Source organism: Hippoglossus stenolepis, chromosome 1 (assembly GCF_022539355.2).
Source record: "Hippoglossus stenolepis isolate QCI-W04-F060 chromosome 1, HSTE1.2, whole genome shotgun sequence".
Lineage (NCBI taxonomy): Eukaryota > Metazoa > Chordata > Actinopteri > Pleuronectiformes > Pleuronectidae > Hippoglossus > Hippoglossus stenolepis.
The window spans coordinates 5,821,270-5,841,458 of record NC_061483.1 but is presented as its reverse complement, the minus strand read 5'-3'; the positions used below and the strand labels follow the sequence as shown (position 1 = coordinate 5,841,458).

At 41.2% G+C, this 20,189-nt stretch overlaps 1 protein-coding gene across 3 annotated transcripts in view; it reads left to right on the top strand.

Annotated features, from left to right (window-relative positions):
- tspan4a (tetraspanin 4a) overlaps positions 1–20,189 on the top strand; it is a 124,071-nt gene that overhangs the window by 90,867 nt on the left and 13,015 nt on the right. For all 3 annotated transcript variants that reach the window (XM_035164144.2, XM_035164150.2, XM_035164136.2), the window contains one exon: positions 18,719–18,820. In XM_035164144.2, the coding sequence (XP_035020035.1) occupies positions 18,719–18,820 (102 nt within the window). The remainder of the gene's footprint in view (positions 1–18,718; positions 18,821–20,189) is intronic.

Here is a 20,189-nt window from a genome sequence, read left to right as displayed (position 1 = left end):
TGCAGTGAACAAAACAAAAGTGGAGCGAGCTGGAACAAGAGAGAAGAGAGTACGCGTACGGGTAGAGATGTACCTCTCATCCAAGTAATGAAGGAATTAACTGAGAAAAGTGAAAAGACATTATTAGTAATTGTGAGAGCCCCAGTTTCATTCTGTTTATCAGACCCCGCTGCTTTTCAGCTCCTCCATCACCATGGCAACTCCCCAGAAGCAGTCCTGCAATTGGAGTGCAACCCAACGTCAATCCTCCCATATGCAAAAGCTTCCAGACGCCATGACTTAACCAGAGTGCTGCGGCGGGTGCATGTTGATGCTCTCCGTCCCGGGCTTAAGGGACGGTCACGCTCCGCGGTTCGTTTCATTACACCTGCTTTACACTTGATAAAAGCTCGGCGCCGCTGCTGGAGGCGACTTCAAACAGCTCACAGATCTTCCACACACACCTGAAACGATCGCCAAGGGTCGGAGGGAACGGCGTCAAAGTGTCAGCGGCGTGATATTGAAAACTGATGTATGTAGCATCTCTGCGTCTACGTTTACCGCCGTGTCTGTTTGGCTTTATCATCACCTCAAGGGAGACTTACTCCAGAGTTTGTTTAAAGATTAGAGGACTACAAACAAATCGACAAGCGCCAACGAGCATCATTTGTACTATTATCAATATTTTTAGTGGCAGTGGTAGAAGTAAAGCTGCGGCAAAAATGTAATCCTTTGATTAGTTCAAAGGTTTTCACACTGGCTTTGTGTTATTTTTGAATTAATTAAAGTCTAATGAGCCTCTCAGCCCTCTGAAGTGTATTAAGTATCTAATTACATGCTTGCACGCGCAATATGTATGTTTGTCTTTGTATTCACAAATATGGTTTAACTGTACGATTTGATTGCTTCATTTGCATACGGATATACATATATAGTTGTACTTCAGTCAGCCCACTCGTGACACAAAACTCGTGCGTGTGCAATTCAAGGACTATATTTAGATTTCAATGTAAAACATGCACATTTCCCACTTGTGGGACTAATAAAGGATTAGCTCATCTGAACATCGTCCTCCACTGGACACCAGAGGTTGTTATAATTCAATCAGGAAGCTCTCAAATATAACTGCATCCATATCAGTAAAGAGGCGACTGTTTACTCCGCCAAGGCCCAACAGGCCCCTTAAACTCAACCGAGCTGCACCACATTACACATAAATAGTCCCTTAAATATGCCTGATTTTCATAAAGATCCAGGAGTTATTCTCTGAGAAATTAACAAAAAAATATCATTCCAAAAAACCGTGCAATGTTATAGAACGTGAAATAAAATCCTGCCTCTGCAGCTTCGTCTGGATCCCCGCCAAACTGTAATGAGTTCTTTCTCAGTTCAGACATTAATTCACTAGTTATTGCATAATCCTGCTGACAAATGGGAAAATCTATGAAAATTACAAACCTAACCTCCTCGGTGGAGGTAAATTCAGTCCAGCACACTCGTAATATGTAGAGTACACATATTTTACTACAACAACACAAAACTGCTCTCAGGCGTTTGGGGAAATTTTAACGGAGAGGCTGTGTGTAAGAACGTTAATGTCTGAGTCGGCTGCTGGAGAGTTTTTCCTGCCGTCCACCACAGTCCAATGTCCACGTGAGAATACAGCAGCAGAATGTCCAGAGAAATCACAGCGTGGGCGTGTTGATGATGTTTTCCACCAACAAAAAGAATATATAAATATCTCAGGGTGACAAAACAGCTGCTAAACACAAAGAAGATGCAAAACAAGATGTCAAAGAGATTCAAGAGCTTTTAGTGACACATTTTCTGACATTTTCCTTTAGTTGTGAACGTGTCTGACTCGGAAAATCTCCTGTTGTTCGTTCTTCAAACTCTGGAAAATGTCCGGACCCAATGCTCCAGACACTTTGAGTATCCATCCATATGTAAATGCATGTTAGATAACAACCACTGTACAAACTTCTGATTCCCGATGCAAATAGCACATGCATGTGTTTGACAGCTGACACCTTCACAGCCGACAGGACCAAGGTCACAGAAACCGACTGAACAAAGTCAGGACATCACTTCACAACATGCAGTTTAAGCACAAACAGCAAATACTTACCTTGGTGTGTCGCCATGATCTCTGGATCAATACTCTGCAAACAGAGCACAGAGAAGCACTTCAACTTTACTTAAAGGGAGAAAAATACAAGGAATCTATCCCATTAAGTGTGTGACACCATGCAAACCGCCTGCAGCCTTGATGCTTTGCAGGATCCACAGTTCCTCTGTTTACCTCCACTCACTCCTCAGTTCTCTGCGTGTTGCACTCACACACACACACACACACACATTCAAGATGAACTTTTTCTTTCTTTTTAAAGCTGCACAGCGATCGGTCTAAACACACCTTACACACATTATGAATGTGGCAGCTCGACGCTGTCCTGAGGTGACACCGTCACACTGTTGACAAGCAAGCTTATGAAAAGCTACAGACACTCTGCACTGCAGCAGAAATCCCACTCTGCAACGGGCTGGTCGACCACACACACACACACACACACTCACACACTCACACACACAGGTGTTTTCACGTGTTCTGTCTAATCAGACCTCTGCTCAGGTTTTCTTGGCAGAGTAAAGTGAAGACTTATGAGATGTCACCGACTCTAATGACAATGATAAAATGTGAAAGTTATAAAATAAGCTCGGCCTTTACACCACTGTGGATTTTTTTTTTTTTTTACGGATATTTTCTGGCAGTAAAGTCCACTTCAACAATTCATCAAATATCCTCGTGAAGAAAGTTCTAGTGCAAGTAATATTGGGCAGGGCAGACATTTGTAAAATGCCAGTAATGTGGTGCAGTGATGCTAAATCTAGCTGCAGACTTGTATTTCGAACATAGCAGAACTAACCAAGCGTAGAGAAACCAGGATGTAGCCGCCACTGAATTCAAGTCATGTCAAGAAATAGAGCTAAATAGAGTACAGACTAGAGTACAACTATTTGTACAGACACAAAAATCACATTTAAAACCACCAGATCTGTCATTGATTACCATAAAACACAAAATCAAAACAGTTAACAGAAGAAAATCCCGGGCTAAGGTGCAGCAAAACCAAACGTCACCACGCCAGACGCCCGTCTCCCTTCTGATTCTGGCGAAGGAGCTTTAAAGCACCTCAATTCCCAGGCTAAGAGGACCTGATTGAAGACTGATTTGAACATCAGGACGGAGCCACAGAAGAGGAACGTGGACAAAGAGCAGGACCATACAGCTGGAACACGTGAAAACAGCAGAAAAGAATGATATTTTTATTTTTTACTACATATTCAAAGGTGTGACTCTTCTCTCCCCGGCGGCTGTAAGCAAATTAAAAAAGCAAACGTCAGTCAAACTCTGTCTGTTCACACCCACACTGTCCTGAGGGTAATTAGGCTAAATTAGTGACAAAAATCTCTAATTCTTTGAAATACACAGCCTCACTTCACAAGGGTGTGTTGGATAAATATGAATCATATTCATAAAGTGTGTATATTGATGCAGCGGCGGTGGTGGTCGAGGCCAGATCAATCTCCTGTCGGGACCCCGGGGCAGAAATCTGTAGCAGGGTCCCTGTTGACCTACCATGTACATTGTGGTTTTATTTCCTCAGGCAACAAGGAACAAATCATTTATCGAAGACTGAAATTATGAACTCATCAATCGATTTGCAGTTAAAGAGAAAATTATTCCGCATTGATTTTGGTCATTAATTCATTGTGGAAGTTGTGTTTTAAGCAAAAAGGCTAAAACAAAGTAACAGGTGCCAGATTCTCAAGTTACGTAGGATTTTTCTCTTTTACAAAAAAGGCTGATTAATAATTTTACCTTGGGAATTAGAAAGGGAACAATCATGGGTATTGTTCTCTTTGATATTTTACAGACTGGTCAATCATTTGATTATTAAAGGAAAAAATGTATAAGGAAAATAGTTCATGCAAAACACTCAAAATGTGACTTTCTTTTTACCTTTAATATTAAGTATTAGTATTCTTCTATAATCTAATATTGTAATTTTGTGGACTTTAATTTAAGGATTTAAAATCTTACTGATTAGAGTGAAACCTAGAATAGTACTTAGTACATAGTGAATGGAGAATGAATTGTATTTATACGGCACTTTTTCAAGTCTTAACCACTCAATGCACTTCACACTACAAGTAACCTTCCCCCATTCATGCACACATTCATGCAGTGATGGTAACAGCAGCACTTTTTCTATTACACACCATTAATGCTCGGTCAGCACAGCGGTCAAGGGCAAATTTGAGGTTCGGGACACTTGGGCAAGTGGACTGGAGGAGTCCGGAATGGAAACAACGACCTTCTGGTTATAGGACGACCTCGTTCTCATACTCATACGTCGGCCAAGGCCCTGCAATCTGCTGAGATTCAATCAAGCTGCGCCGAATTGTACATGCTTATAGATATTAGTCCCTTGTGAACAGGATATTTTAAATTAAGTTCCATGAATCACTGGGGAAATGAGTGAATATGCCATAATATGCTCCATCTCACAACGGGAAGACGAAAATCCCTAATCGTCCGGATCCACGGCAACATTTGATGGCGTCTCTCTTAACCCACGTAGTGTTTCGCATGCCGACATACCAACAAACATAAAGGACCGGGGTGAAAACAACCTTGAGGAGGTGATAACGGTGGCGTAATGTTGTTAATAGTAGAAACATTTGAAGTAATAACAGTACTTGAGGTGGCAGACTGACTCATTTAGTCAGCCTGCAGGGATCTTAAAAGGTCTGGGCACACAGAGGAGTAAAATGGAGCGAACGCCGGAGGGAAACCAACCAATCGAAAGTGCTGACACCGCATAGATCAATACAAGTGATAGAAATGACAGGCAATTCTCGCCATAAAGCATCGTGATAAGTCGCCCCTGAGGTGCATATAAAGCTGTACTGCAGCCGTATTGATATGAGCCTGTTGTATAAATGATCCCAAACCAGATTATTGCAAAAGCCGTGTGCATGTGTACACTGGTGTAAAAGGTTTAATGCATGAGAGTCGCTACATTTCAACCGCGTATAGAACCTGTGCTCTTTGTATCAAACCGCTGCAGAATGAAACCAGATGTGGTAGAAAAATATGACTCAGCTCAGACTCTAACAGATTCACTCTCCCATGCTGTGTGAGCAGCTGAAGACCCATCAATCAAACAGGTATATCTGCGACCGGTCTTTGACACCGACAGTGATACGCCGCAGACTTCTGCCTCTAGTGGGATCTCTGGGTTCAAATACAGATCGCAAGAAAGGTCGCGTGGCAAGAGGTTTCAATTTGACATTGATGGGTTGGAATTACATTTTTAAAAAAACACTCTTGTCCTCAGATAATCTTAAACTGCTCCACAGGGCAGTTGATTTCCAAGAAAAGAGGTCGTCAGTCGCTGATTTAACAAACTAACTTCTGGCTGTTCACAACCAGTCAGAGGACGTGTGTGAAAGGTGGATTTAACATTTAAAAAGAGGAGGAGAGGAAGAAAATGTCAGTGAGTGAGACTTTATAGTTGAGAGCTGTGACCTTTACGTAAAAAAGGAAACATGGGTTTCTGGTTGCTGTTCAGTGGACTGAGAGAGAAGGAACTGGTGTCTATACAATATGTTTTTTTCATTTGTTGATTTGTTAAACGTTACAAGAAAATGTCAAGAAAAAGAAAAAACAAACCTTTGATTGTCAGGCACGAACGCTCAAACGTTTTCATGTAGTTCTTAAAGCGCTCAGAAAAGTAAACTTTGAATCTTTTCTTGCTCTTGTTAGTCTCGGACCTGGACTTGGGTCGTTTTTCCCACGATGATCGATATGATTGGTTTGTTGACCAGGGTCCGTCTGACATCACCTGATTGTCGATTCATCACGTAGTCGTTTCTCTGATTGAATTTCACATCTGTTATTTTGCTTCAGAATAAACTGAAAATCCAAAGGTCCAGACCGGTGTGTGTATTTTCTAACAAATCAAGAATTCAAACACTGTATTAGTCTGTCTAGGAAACAAGATGGATATTGGCATGATTGCATATCCTCTTTTGAAGACTGAATTATAGTGATGAATAGAACCAAATTGCTCCGGCCATTCTGTGAAACGTCTTTGTAATTTTAAGCCAAATACAATCAAAGTTTTGGAAAAATGAAGAGGTACTTTAAATTGACTAGAAAAAGACGAGACACACGAAATCACTGTTGTTTTCAACCTGTCTCCCAAAACAAAAGAGTCTTCTCCTGGTGGTTTTTAAAATGTAGTGACAGACTTCAACATTGTTTTGCATCATCCCCTCTGCCAAGGAGCTTGTGTTTTCACGCCTGTTCATCGTTTGTTTGGTTGAGTTGTCAGATTTCCACAAAACTTTGTGGAAGGATGGGACGAGGGCCAAGAGAGAATTCATTCGATTTTGTCACGGATGCGGAGAAAGGGTGGATCCAGGATTTTTCATCAATTTCACAACATTGCATAGATCACGGTAACAAATATCAGGCTCATTTAGGGGATTTGTATCCACGAGTTTCTGCATATTGGTGCAGATCCAGATAAAAATCAGGATGTAGCAGATTTAAATTTACTCTTATTGGAGAACAGGCTTTTTACAGCCACTATATGTTAACAAATTCTGGCATGAAAATGGACATTTTTATCACTTTCTGATGTTTGTGCTACACCTTTCTACTTCACACTGAATGAACATACTGCCCACACTGGTTTCATAATGTAGCTCCATGCAGCTCATCCTACCAGGATCATCTGAGCCCTCACCTCTACGGGATGTTAGTCATTAGGTCAATGCAGCATGAGGCACCTCCTCTGCTGCTCGCCGCTCGGCGGGTGAACAGGGCGCCTGTCAGGGTGGGGGCAGCCGCAGAGGTGATTTCCTATCTGCTTGTGTGCTTGTGCGACGTTTCAAGGTGAGGTAATGCCGCCGTAAAAGCGAAGTCACAAAGAGCTATGGTCAGGTCGGATCTCCGAAACACCTCATCCACTAACCCCAAGGGGACTGGAGCAGTTAAAGATGAGTCACGGACATTACTGCATCTACAACACAGAAGTAGAGGCCATGACTTCTATTGTAATGATACCATTTCTAAAAGATTGAGAGCTTTTACACATAATTTAACCATTTTTACTTGGCACTTATGATTAATATAATCAATTCACACATACAACATCTAAAACTTCACACATAAATCATTTATGGAAATGGTGCATGGTCACTTAAAGTGTAATTATTTATAAGAAACGCATTTTTAAATAAAATCTCCTCACTCATGAAATCCCACAAACTCCATCTCCCTGTTGAAGGTCACATGGCTGGAAGCCAGAGGAGAAATCAATGTGCGTGTGGTCAAAACTTTTTTTCACTCACGTAACTTTAAACTTCACCGTAACTCGGAGGCTGCTAAAAATCGAGCTTTGACAAGTATGCAGAGAAACAAATGACTCAATAAAGAATTCTGATTATTTTATCTACTTGAGGAAGACCCCCCAGTGGCCTCTTCCTGCTGCGTGATTCACCTCCTTTCATCCCGTTACACGTGTTTGAACCTAAAATCCTTTAGATTTAAGGCTCAGTAATCCTGAGAGCCGTGCGTCTGCCGTCAGTCTCACTCTCACATCACTGTCGTCGCCTCTCGGCCCCGTTCCGCTGTTGTTCCACTTAATGTGGCACATTGTAAAAATAATTTGGAGGTAACTTGGAAGAAAGACAAAAAAAAACGATCCACAACAGAGTACTTCAAATGCAGGTGAAGTGCAACCTGCTCGTGCGGTGAAGCAAAGTACAGGCATCACATTTCTAAAACTGCAGACGTACTGACTCATGAGACTCCGGTGAAATCCCATTTCAAGCGTGATAACTCGACTTTTTACACATCATTACTGTTCCGGCGTCAGCCGTCAAAACATTTTAGCTCGTCAAGATATCAAAATGCAGCACTACTGTCTGAATAAATTTAAAGCCTGGGAAATTTTAATTTCGTGTAGACTGGAGAAATGCAATTAGATAAACACCCCTGGTTAATTACATTACTGAAATACACCCACATCAGGGCAATGTTAATATGAGAGACAAATAGAGATGATGAGTAAACAGAAAAGACATTTGCTGTGGAGTCCTGAATTACACGTATGTGACAGGGGAATGAATTGAAAAGATGGTAATTATAAAGTAATTTAAATTGCAATCAGGTGAAGTTACCAGTATAATGAAGGAATACAGGAGGCGAGGCTCTGCAGGTGCAAACAAACTGGAAACTGTCAACACTGCTTTTAAACACATGTGAATAAACATAGAAACATTATGTCAGACGGAGAGATTCAATCACAGCCTGTTAATTACAGTGGGATTATTTACTACATTCGTTTTTTAAAGTTTTAATCACAGATCACGTGTGAAAATAACGTACACAGGCAAGATTTGCTCCAGAAGTTTATAATATAAAATACATAACAAACCCTTTGATAGAGACATATGATGACTAAATGTGTATGTTAAGAGCTTATTTACTTTCTTTTTGATTTATATCTGAATCTTTTTAGAAGAATATTACAGGATTCAATTCAATTCAATCTTATTTGTATAGCGCCAAATCAAAAAACACTCAAGCACTTTACATAGCTTGTTAAGAACTTAAAATTATTGAGAAACTAAACAGCTCCCACGATGAGCAGCAGTTTGGCGACGGTGGAAAGAAAAAACTCATTAAACTGGAAGAAACCTGGAGAACCAGAACCGATGAGCAGAGAAAAATGTGGAAGAGAGGAGAGATGAGTGGAAAAGAGTGATAAGACTTATTCTGCTCATATTCACACTTTGAATTTGTGTTATAACTTCAGAAAAAAAATCACTTTCCTCAAACTGTCCATGGCTGCAGCTCCTCTTTTCAGCCTCTGTCTGAAACAAGGCCCCCCCCCTCCTGATAAAGCCCAGTCTGCTCCGATAGGCCAGCTGACCCACTCTGTTGTGATTGGTCAACTGCTTTCAGCGTGTCTGGCTTTGTTCCATTATGTAAATGTGGGCCATCGTGACGTCATGTGATGTCACAATAATGCGGCTGGACTTCTGACGACTCGTCTCCGGAGCGTCGGTGTGTTTTCTTTCAGGGAGAGCAGCTCCCTTCACTGCCAACGTTGGGCTTTTTAACTCTGTTGAAATTTTAAATACACAAAAAAACACACTAGAGGAAAGAAACTGTAAAAACATACGTCTCCTTCCGCTGAATACATTTTTAAATTTATTTATCTGAAAGACATGACGATAATATTCACAGCCTGGGAGTTTGAATTTTGATCGTAAAAAAAATGACTTGATCATTTGGTTTTTGGATGAAAAAATGAAAAAACGTTAAATCTGGCCGCCATGTGCTGTGATGAAAGGAATGTGTCTAAATCCATTTTGCCGTATGTAAATTAGTTTGGGCAAATTTGAGCTGCTTATTCCCTCCTGTTTGAGTCCAAAAGCCACACAATACAATTCTCTTTGAATACTTTTAATTATGTTGGAAATGGGAAACTCCATCCCAGTGAATAAGAGGCTGACAAGCAAATACAAACTACAAAGAGCTTCTGTGCCCAGTTTCCCATTAGTGCAGAACTTGTGGAGTTCAGTCCTAAAATAAGATACGATATCACGCTGTGCAGGTCGGGGGGTGTTCGACTTCACTGTGGCGTCCGCTGAGAACAGCAAGGTCACGACCTCAGTTATGATTCCACAAATCCCTGATGTAACCTGGAGTGACATGAAGCTGATTCTGACCATTATTAGATTCTGAATTCTTATATTTTACTATTTGGGAACGATGAATACATGAATAAACCTTTTCTGGCTCATAAACGTTTGAATATTGTTTTGTAGTAAACTTCAGATTAATACACATTTTCTTGCACAAGTGAGTATTTACTGGAGCCCAATGGTGCATTTGTGGGATTAACTCAGATTCAACTACGGTGCCCACGTGTTTTGAAAGGATTGAACACCACCCAGTGAAAGAATGTGGCTTATTTGTGTTTTTTCTTACTTCTTTTGTGTTTTTTAGACAATAATAAAAAATATGGAATATCCGCAACCTTAGCCCCTAAACCCTGCCAGTGGGTTGCCTCTTCTTCTTGCTCTGCACAATAAATAATTCAGCCAAGAAAGCATTTTTTTTTTTTGTCATTATGGTGGGATTCAGTATCTGTCAGTCACAACCCAGTCAAGACCGAAGAAGAGTGAGAAAAAAGTGAGAGAAACTGCTGCAACTTTTGAAATGGAGCAGAATCCATTAAATCTAAAATTGCTGACTCCTTCGTAACTTTCATGTTTTATCTAAAGATCGTTACATTCATTTAAAACTATGGCCTGTTTTCAAAAGTAAATTAATTATTATCATTAAACTTCAGATAAAGTTCAGTAAACTATCTACAGTCGTCTATGAGTCAACATTATAATCACACATCTACAAATAGAAGGTGATAAAACATAAGAACTAGAATGAAACTCAGTTTAGTCCAACATTCAAATTCAAATCAAGTTTTATAGCTAAACAAACAAAACGATGAACATCATTGAAAAACCATAATCTCCACTGTGGATTATTCTCTCGTAAATCTGTGAAATCGTAAATGTAATTGTGAAACTTGTAATTTAATCTCGTGAAAAAGGCGACAAATAAAATTCCCCGGATCTGCTCCAGATTTTACGGATTCTTTCCTGGACCTTCTCCGATCCTTCCACCAAGATTTTGCGAAAATCTGTTGAGTAGTTTTTTTTACGAAATCCTGCAGAAAAACAGACGTGGGTCGAAAACATAATCTCCTTGGTGAAGATAATGATTTAAAAAACAATACAGAATGTGATGAAACCAAATGAAGGCACCAGCTGCAGGAAAATACATTTTTCAGTTTTAATGATCATTTCAGGACTTAGATCAAGCCACGAAAACACAAGGTCTCTCTGCTGCATTTCAGGTTTTAATAAACAGGAGAATAAAGCGGCAGACAGCCTCTTAGATAATGAGCCTTGACCTTGCCCTATTGTCCAACACGGTGTCTACAATCCTTCAGCTTACTATTACCTTGATTAGGGCTGTTGAAGTATCCCCCTCCTAACCTCCATTCTGCCAGTTCCCCGCTCGCCCCTCTGTTCCTGCCCATTGATTTGTCTGCTGGTTTGCCAAGTGTTAATCAGCAACTGATTAGAAGCAGAGAACAAAAAGGAGCCGGGATTGTAATTGATTTGGCGCGGCTGAGCACTGAGAGTCTCCACTTAAAAGGAGAACGCCATAGATTTGAATAATTAACTGTGTGTGTCATCGCGGTGCCCCCTGAAAAAACAAGTCGGAGACAGAGGCCTTGAATTGTGACTCCTTCGCCCCGATTCATTATCTGAGGAGCACCCGGCGGATTTCACATCCCACTTTACAAATCTCAGGGTAAGTAATGGAGTTTCTTGCTTTAGAGAGGAGTTGTCCAACTTTAAAAGTAGTGACCGATTTGTCCTGAGGGAGAAAGGATCACGTAGTCGGATTCTTCAGGAGAGTGGCCCCCATCACTCCTTGTCCAAATGCACTGCAACACTTTGGGAAGATTTACGCTCATATCCCGAGCCGGGGGGGGAATGAAGCGCGAGTAAGTCAGACAAGAGAATAATACGTCTGCTGTCAAAATAAATGTCCTTGAAAACCCTTCTCTTTGGACCACGTCGGGTCACAGTCCAGGGAACGGAATGTGAGCTCCCTGGGAGGAAGGATGAAATGAAAGTGCTGTCAGGGAGTCGACCCCTCGACAAGAAGAGCACAATGGGCGAGGACGGCTGCAGGATGTTCAGATTGTACAGAGACGACTGGATGGCTCATATCAGAAATGACTGAATCGGGATTTTTAAACTCAAACAGTTGATTCAACCTTGATTTAAGGCTCTTCAAAAACAAGTTTAACGAACAAGCAAATCCATCAAAAGTAGGCGTAACATCTCTTTTGCAAGATCTGATTAAATTTGTGGGTTATTTTGTGACATGGACAACGTTAGCCTTCAAGTTAGTTTTCAAGTTTTGCCATTTGCCATCTGTTGTCGTGTGAAATGTTCGTCGTTCATACAAACACAAAACTCTCACATATTGCGCTGCTGCATCGCCTTTAACACGACATCGTGACGTGAAGTTTCTCTCAGCACCGACTCCCAGCGTCTCTTCCAACGATTGAACCCACGAAGCAATGATGTTGCTGTTCTGCTTTTTTCAGAATCAGATAATGTCATCGCAGGAGATCATGTTTTATGCAGTTTGACGTCCTATAGTGAACTGATGTTTTCCCTGGAAATCCAGCGGGAATATGACTCGGCGTGTTTCCTCTCTTCCTGAGTGCTTTCATCTCCATCACTGTATCACTGATTCACTCTTCCTCCTACAGCTCTGACACAGGTAATGGATCTCCTCTGTTTGGTGGGAGTGTGGCTAATTGAGGCATTTTTCCTTCTCATTACATCGTCTCCTTTAAAATCCCTTTCTTCTCTTTTCCTTTTCAGTCGTAATGTCCTTTTCTCGTTAGCTGTCACAGATGGAAGGCTCCATCCCCCCCGCTGCAGTGCCGTCACTATTATCTGGAGTCCAGTAGTCGTATAACTTAATCTGCCCCTCAGTGAATTTGATTTTACATATTCTGCCCTTCATCGCCTTATGGCTCATCCTCTCCCTCTTTCCCCCCCCCCTGTAGGTTTTTCCCTACACCCACTCTCCTCCTCACCTCCATCTCTCTCTCTTTCACATCCCATCTTTCTTTCTCCTCCCCCCTCGTATCCCTGCCATATAAATAATTGATGGCCCGTCTTCGACTCGCCCGTTGTAGTTAAAGGGCGACTGAAGTCCCGAGGACAACATCAATACCGAGCTCAAAGTACGGCTGTGTCGTACGCGCGGGCTGCTCGCCGCACTTTTCCACAGGAGAAAGGCATTACTAATGACCTACTTAGATTTGAAATAAAAAGTATTTTTCCTTTTCTTTTCTCCTTCTTTTTATCCGCACAACTTCAGAGGACCCAGGGCTTTATCCCGTCCACCCAAATGGGACACGGGGGCTTCTCCTTGCCGGATTCTTACATCAGTTTGGAGCTGCCTTGCTTGACGTTCCCTGCTGCTACGACTTGTGATGCCGCGCAGCAGCTTATAGCGCCCGGGCCTGTTTATGAAGCAACTCAGCACATCTTTATTATCGCAAGAAATTACATCCTGGGTGATTTGTCTTTTCATGTAAATGTTGCGGTGGCTTACAGAGTTATGGGGAAGTGTCCCTTTCTGGTGTCTCGCTTTTCTTGCAACCTCATCTTTTGGAAATTAATTCATGTGCTATATTAAAGTGTTTCCGCCGTTGTGTTGTGGAGGAAATATAATCACTGGCTTGATTATATTCAGAGGCATCTTCTTTTTTTTTTTTAATGAATGATTGATCACACGCTGTTTTCATTTATGGCAGCAGAGTTGCCAGGTGGCGGTCGGGTACAAAACACGAGTTACGACGGCCACACAAGAGACAGAGGAATAAAACAATAACAGCACTCAATAAAGCCTGAAAGACAAATGACCGGAAAAGAAAGATGTGAAGTCAGTGCGTCGCCATTTTACAAGAATAAAAAAGTTTGTTTCTTTGAGGCTACAGAGCGAATATCGACCTCGGAGGTTCATAATCGTGTGTTAGGCACCGTAAACAATCGAAAACCAGGCTTAACACAACTGGGAACAATTGTGAGTCAAGTACGCCGTCCATCTGAAAAACGACAGAACGCTTCCCCCGTTCTTTTCTTTCACGAGAAGATTGTAATTCTTTTGGGGGTCGAGAGAAAAAAAAAAAAGTCACTGCAAGGATATGAGTTGATATACAGTCACCACCCCCCCCCCACAAACTGCCTGGCACTTTTATTGAGCAGATTTCCACCATGTTGTTGCTCTGAGTGAAAATATGAAACTGCCACAGAGGTTCTGCTGCATCGAATGTCTTCTTTTTTCAAACACACATTTATAAGAACAAGGAGAAAAAACAGCCTGTGTCCAAAGCAACACGGTGGAGATGGATTCAGCATCGTGTCGGCATGTGTTTGTCTTCTTCTTGATTTCCTCAGCTGATTTGTTTGCCGTCTACATTATGAGCCTCTTTGCTTCAGTGATATCTCCGAGTGTTGAACCTGATATAAGTTGAACGTGTATTTTTATTCTGCTGCGGGGGTTATGGCACTTTTTACCCTGCAGACATTAGGATGGCAAAACTGCTTCTAGAAATATTCAAGCCTGCAGGCACGTTATTGACATTTGATCAATTTTTAAATAGAGTCTCAACTATATACACATGTAGACTCCACAGTTCACTATGATTAAATCATCTGTCTGGGGCCATTTTGACTTGAGGAGATCTCCGTCCATCATGGATTGTGGGAGAAAAGGGGGCCTCTGTTTAAATTAGTAATCTGCGGTTAGTATTCATTGTATGAAGTCATCGGACATTACACAGATGCTTCTAATCATATAAAATCAGCTCTGATGAAACATTTCATTTAACCCAGGTTGACATGACAAGTGAGAGGATTATCGAAATAATAAACTGTATTTGTATAGCACCTTTCAAACAAGAAATGCAGCTCAAAGTGTTTTACATACAGATATAGAGGAGAATATAAACATGTTTAAATGTAATTCAAAATATGAAGAGATATATAATAGCGCAGGAGTGCTGGCAAGTGCAAGATCTAGTTAAAGGCTGAAGCAAAGAGAAATGTTTTTTCTTTTAAACACATTCACTGAACTAGCTCCTGTGATATCGAGCGTAATTTATAAAAGCCTCATCTCTGGTTTTCTTTGGGCCGTTGTTGGGAACCTCTTCCAGACTTACAGCAGATGATCTCAGTGTTCTAGAGGGGACGAAACTAGAGAGTCAGCTCTGTAACTCGGTCCATTCAGAGCCTCGTATGTAAGGAGGAGAACATTGAAGTCAATCCCTTGTGTTACAGGCAACCAGTGCAAATCCACTACATTTGTGATATAAAACTACGTCCCCTTCTATTGCAATATTCATAGGACCCAGGGGTTGAGTTGGGAAGCTGGAGGAAGAGATATCATCTCTGCACGAGGGCACTTTGACTTTCTTGGAGCCAGATAGAGAAGAAACAACAATGGTTTGGTGAGATGAGCCAAGGTTGAGATACTTTTGTCCAATAGAGGAGCTCCACTATATTTATCATTATATTTCACCCTGGTTTTGCATCCAGAGTCTCGTCCGTATGTTGGTCAAGGTCAGAAAATCCATAGGGTTGAGGTCAGGGAGACATGATTGTGAATTAACATGGGACTGAAATCCCTGTGAACTAAATCTGCAAATTAAATCAGACCTTGATTTTGATCACGAGTGCTGTGGATGCCTGAACATCACCATAAATTGTAAGAAATAAATATTTAAAAGCAACTCAATAATAATGTATTAAAGCTGTAGTCACAACAAGTTAACGTTGGACAGATGGATCGGATATTTTGGCAGAAAATATCAGGTAATAGTTTACTGATGACGCAAAATATGTTGACTTACAATATTTATATAGAATATTTATATCGAATATTCATCTGGTCTGGTTCCTTTAAATTGTAATTTGCTGTAAATCAAACCTTTTTGCTCTGGACACAAGGTTGGTAAATTTTTTTGTAAATCACATATTTTGTGAAGAGCTATTAAAGCAACATGTTGTAAATGTAAAATAACAAGTTTTACCTGCTGTCTGACTTAAGAATTAAAAAAAATCATCTCTTCATCCATTTCTTCCTAAAATGTGTTTTGTATGTCGTTAAGTCCCTTTAGTCCCAGCTAAGTGCCAGATGCACTATAATCTCATGAAAAATTTGCAAAGTTTTTTAAGTAGTGAAAACCTGCATTGACGTGGGTGTGTGTTGTATTGTCGACTCTTCTTCAACTTTGCTGCTGCATCTGTTTCCAGAATATACACAATGTTTCGACAGTAAATATGTGAAGCAAAGATCAGCAGCCCAGAAAGTGGTGTGTGTGTGTGTGTCATAATGCCCTCTGGTGTGTGAAGGGCATGTGCTAGGATCTGGGTGAAGTAGAGAACTTGATTAATCATCCGTTTTACTGCCGAGTTAAAACCACATTTGTTCCGTGGAAGTGTCAGATTTCACTGCGCAAAGATTTGTAAGAAGGTTTTGTCGGGTTACAACTTCCCCTGTTCATTCCTCTTACATATTTAACATTGTGTCAAAATATCCACGCTAAATTCATGCAGTAACCCGTCTTTAATATTTATATTGTTTGGGCAAATGAAGGCAGTACTCGTTGTTTGGGTGCGTGAAGTGGGAGGTTTGTTTTGTTGCCTGCAGCAGCTCACAGGCTGGAGAGCTGCAGCGGAGCGGAGAGCAAGGTCAGTGCAGATCAATGCCATTGATGTCTGATGAGATTGACCATCTCAACGTGTAAACAAGGATGACTGCTCTCCCTGGGCATGCAAGTGTTCCACGTATTAGTCGTGTCGGAGGACCTGAAGCTGTTTACTCAGGGACATCATGAGGACAAAAAGCAAGTTCCCATGATGTGAATCATTACGTTTTAAAGGTGAAGACATGTTCAGAGGTTAAGCTCAGGGTAAACAAATATGAAGTGAGTCAGGAGGTGAGTGAGTCAATGTAATGTCCTCTGAAGACATAGATACACGATTGTATGCAGTGTGTGTCTGTGTGTGTGTGTTTACTCGAGTACTCTGTAGTTCTGGGGGGGAAACTTCGGTTCCTTACCATTGTTGTGAAAACATTATGGCTGTTTTAAAGACATGATGTGTGTTAACTTGACTTTCTATAGTTTGTAAGGGACAAATTTGGGTCAGGAGACATTTCGATGATATGACGACATTTTGACGCTTCAAGGACACTTTGACGTTGTGAAGATATTTGAAACTGTGAGGACATTTTGGTGATGTGAGGACATTTTGATGCTGTGAGGACTTTTTGGTGATGTGAAGACATTTTGATGCTGTGAGGACTTCTTTGCCATTGTGAGGTCATTCTGATGCTATGGGCACTTTGACTATGTGAAGATATTTTGAAGCTGTGAGGACTTTTTGACGCCATGAGGACATTTTGACGCTGTGAGGACATTTTGACTGGTCCTCACAACTTAAAAAGGCTGTCTTGCTTTAAGGGTTAAATAAAGCTTAGGTCAGGATGAGTTGTGATGGTTAAGGTAAGGGGCAACAGAATCATTACGTCAATGAGTGTCTCCACAACTACAGAGAGACAAGAACAAGAGTGTGTCTGGAGTCCATTTGCTGCTCTGTGATTACATCGTTATCGCTGTACGTTAGATTCATTAACTGCAGAGGCTGCAGTGTGTTTATCTCGGTGACTGTCCCCACGCTCACCGTAAGCTTTCTTTGACTCAAAGCTTACTGGGGAAAAAAGCTGGTTTTGTTAAATGCTTTTATCTTGTTTGTTTAGGTTCACACTGCTGAACCAGAGCTTCCACACTAAACCCACATGGGTCTGCATCTGGCCTGTTTACAGAACGTCGCCCGCCGTCGTGCAGCGCGTTGGTTCGGTAAAAGCAAATCCAGTCACTTGTAGTTCAGCCGAGTGGATCGTCCCCACTGTTGACCTCTATTTATTACTCTTAATGCCTTAATGGGACGACGCTTGAGGAAATATGAGCCGAGCAGAAGCAGCAGCACAGACCGGAGTCTCTCTGCGTGCGGTGAGGTATCAACTTCTACTGAACGATAAAAGGTTTATGGTGTTGTGCTGCTCCTGCGGTTTGTCCTGTGACCATGAAAATCCAATAAATGCAGTAAACAAGTAAATAAAAACATACACAGTACGGGATCCTTCAATGTGCAATCAATATAATGAACAAACGGCAATAAAATATCCCCAAGCTGCAAGATTTCATTAAGTTATATTAGTTTCTGCACATATATTGCAGTCTCTCTGATCATCCCTAATTTGGGTTATTATATTTATTGAGTTATATCTGTTGTTTTTTTTGCCGTTTATTGTCTTGACTGCTGAGACGAAGCCGGAATTCTTGAACCAAAAAAAACAAATTAAAAAAAGTTGTATTTGAGTTTGTTGTGTTCTTCTCTTCATCATCTCTTTATATACAGCCTGTGGTTTATAGCAGTCCAGACCATCAACCCGTCTCTTCAGCCTGGCTTTCATGTAGTGTTTTATCATTTGTATGGCTTTTTAATAAATGTTTTATAATCTCTTCTAATTATTTATCCTGTCTTGTATTATTAACAATTTTGTTCTTTTATTTCATTTACTTTGTAATATTTTACAATGTATAAGTGCACTTTGAAAAGCAATTGATTTGTTTGAAAGGTGCTATATAAATAAAGTGTGATTGATTGATGGACCAGTGTATATCATAGTGAACAGTGGTTCATCATGTGTTTTCTTAACATTAGAGCATATAAACATTTTCCAGTAATAACACAAATTTAAAACGATAAACCTGAACATGAGCAGAATATAAAACATATTGTATTAGATTGTTCACTTCCTGCAGTTTTCTCAGAAGAAATGTGATTATTTTCGTCTACTTCAGATCAAATGGAATTTGTTATCCTCTAATGAAAATGGAAAAGCTGCTCGATCACACCTCACTCAACCTCACACACGCATAAGTGAAATTCATTATCCTGTTCTCCTTGTTTTCACCAGATTGATCACTACGCCCAGAGGGATCTGAAGAAAGGCCTCCAGCTCTTCGGCACAGAGGGCAACGTGGGTTTGACCAACGCCTGGATGATCGTACAAACTGATGTAAGACACGAGATCACAGCGGGGGGGGCAGCTGTTTGGGCTGATCTGAAACTTGGAAGATTTGACAAAACACAAATTCTGGAAATGTCAGTTTCTCAGTCTTAGCTGAGGTGATGCTTTGATGCTTCCAAAAAACCTCTCAGCCCATTCAATATTAACATCAGGGCCATTTAGCAAGTGGAGTCATGCAGGATACCTTGTCACGAGCAGACACACGACGTGTTGAGTGCATTATTCATCGCTTACTTCTGCGATTGGCAAGGTTTCACCATTTGCACCGCAGCGGTCACATCAAATTAAGAGGGAGTAGCCAACCGTTGAAGGGGCCATTTCATTTTTTACATTTCTCCAATTTGTGTAAAATTTGAATAAAACACTGGAATCCTTTTTTTTTTATAGTTAATGGAATGGAGACTTTTATAAGCAGGCTGATAAAAAAAACAAAACAACTGGCAATCTGAAAGAAAATGGCATAAAAAAACCCAGAAACCGTCTCCACCGACAGTAACAAGCACTCGAAGCTCTTTCAGTTTAAATACTGTGGTAAAATGCTGTCAGAGAGATTAATGCAAACATCATAGACTCTCCGAGGTAATCTTTGTTTCCAGCTCTCACTTTGATGTGCATTTCCCTGAGTATTATTTAAATATATATACACACTTTAATTCCAATGCAAAGAAAACACAATGTGAGAAACCGAGATTTGGAATTAGGGATTTGAGGGGGAGGGGGGGGATGGCGCGGCTGGCGGACGCCTCCGGGAGACGTCAGATGATAGCGTGGAGACTTCAGGGCTCTGGAGCCTCCGCACGGCACCACCGTTACAGCTGGTACTTTTGTTCCATTAGCAAATGTGCGGTGCATGCTGAATGCTTGGCTCTGGCCTGTGTGCATGTACGGATGTGGTGCATGATTGTGTGTGTGCCCATGTCAGCATGACTAAAAAGTCACGAATTGATGACAGGGGAATGTATTGCTATGCAACTAATATATGCTAATGTGTGCGTGTCAGGGCGTGTGTATGATAATGTGCCGAGTTGTTCCTTTTGTACTGAATGATGGAAAGAGGAGGATCTGGCTGAAGGAGCCACCGATATAAAAATGTCTGTGTGCGAGCGTGCATGTACGTGCGCCTCTCTCCAGGTCACATCAGTCCTCGGTGTGAATGTATGGGGCTCCATAAAGTCCCAGTCTGGCTGAAATGCAGACCATTAAAAAGGCAGCTCTCATCCTGTCCCTGTCCTCCCTCCGGAGCCTCCTTCAAACATGCTGAGTCACTGAATAGATAATGTCCACAACAGATGTCCCCGGAGCAGAGTTCAGCCTGAACAGTATGAACGGCCACTTATGGAATCGAGGAGGGTTCTAC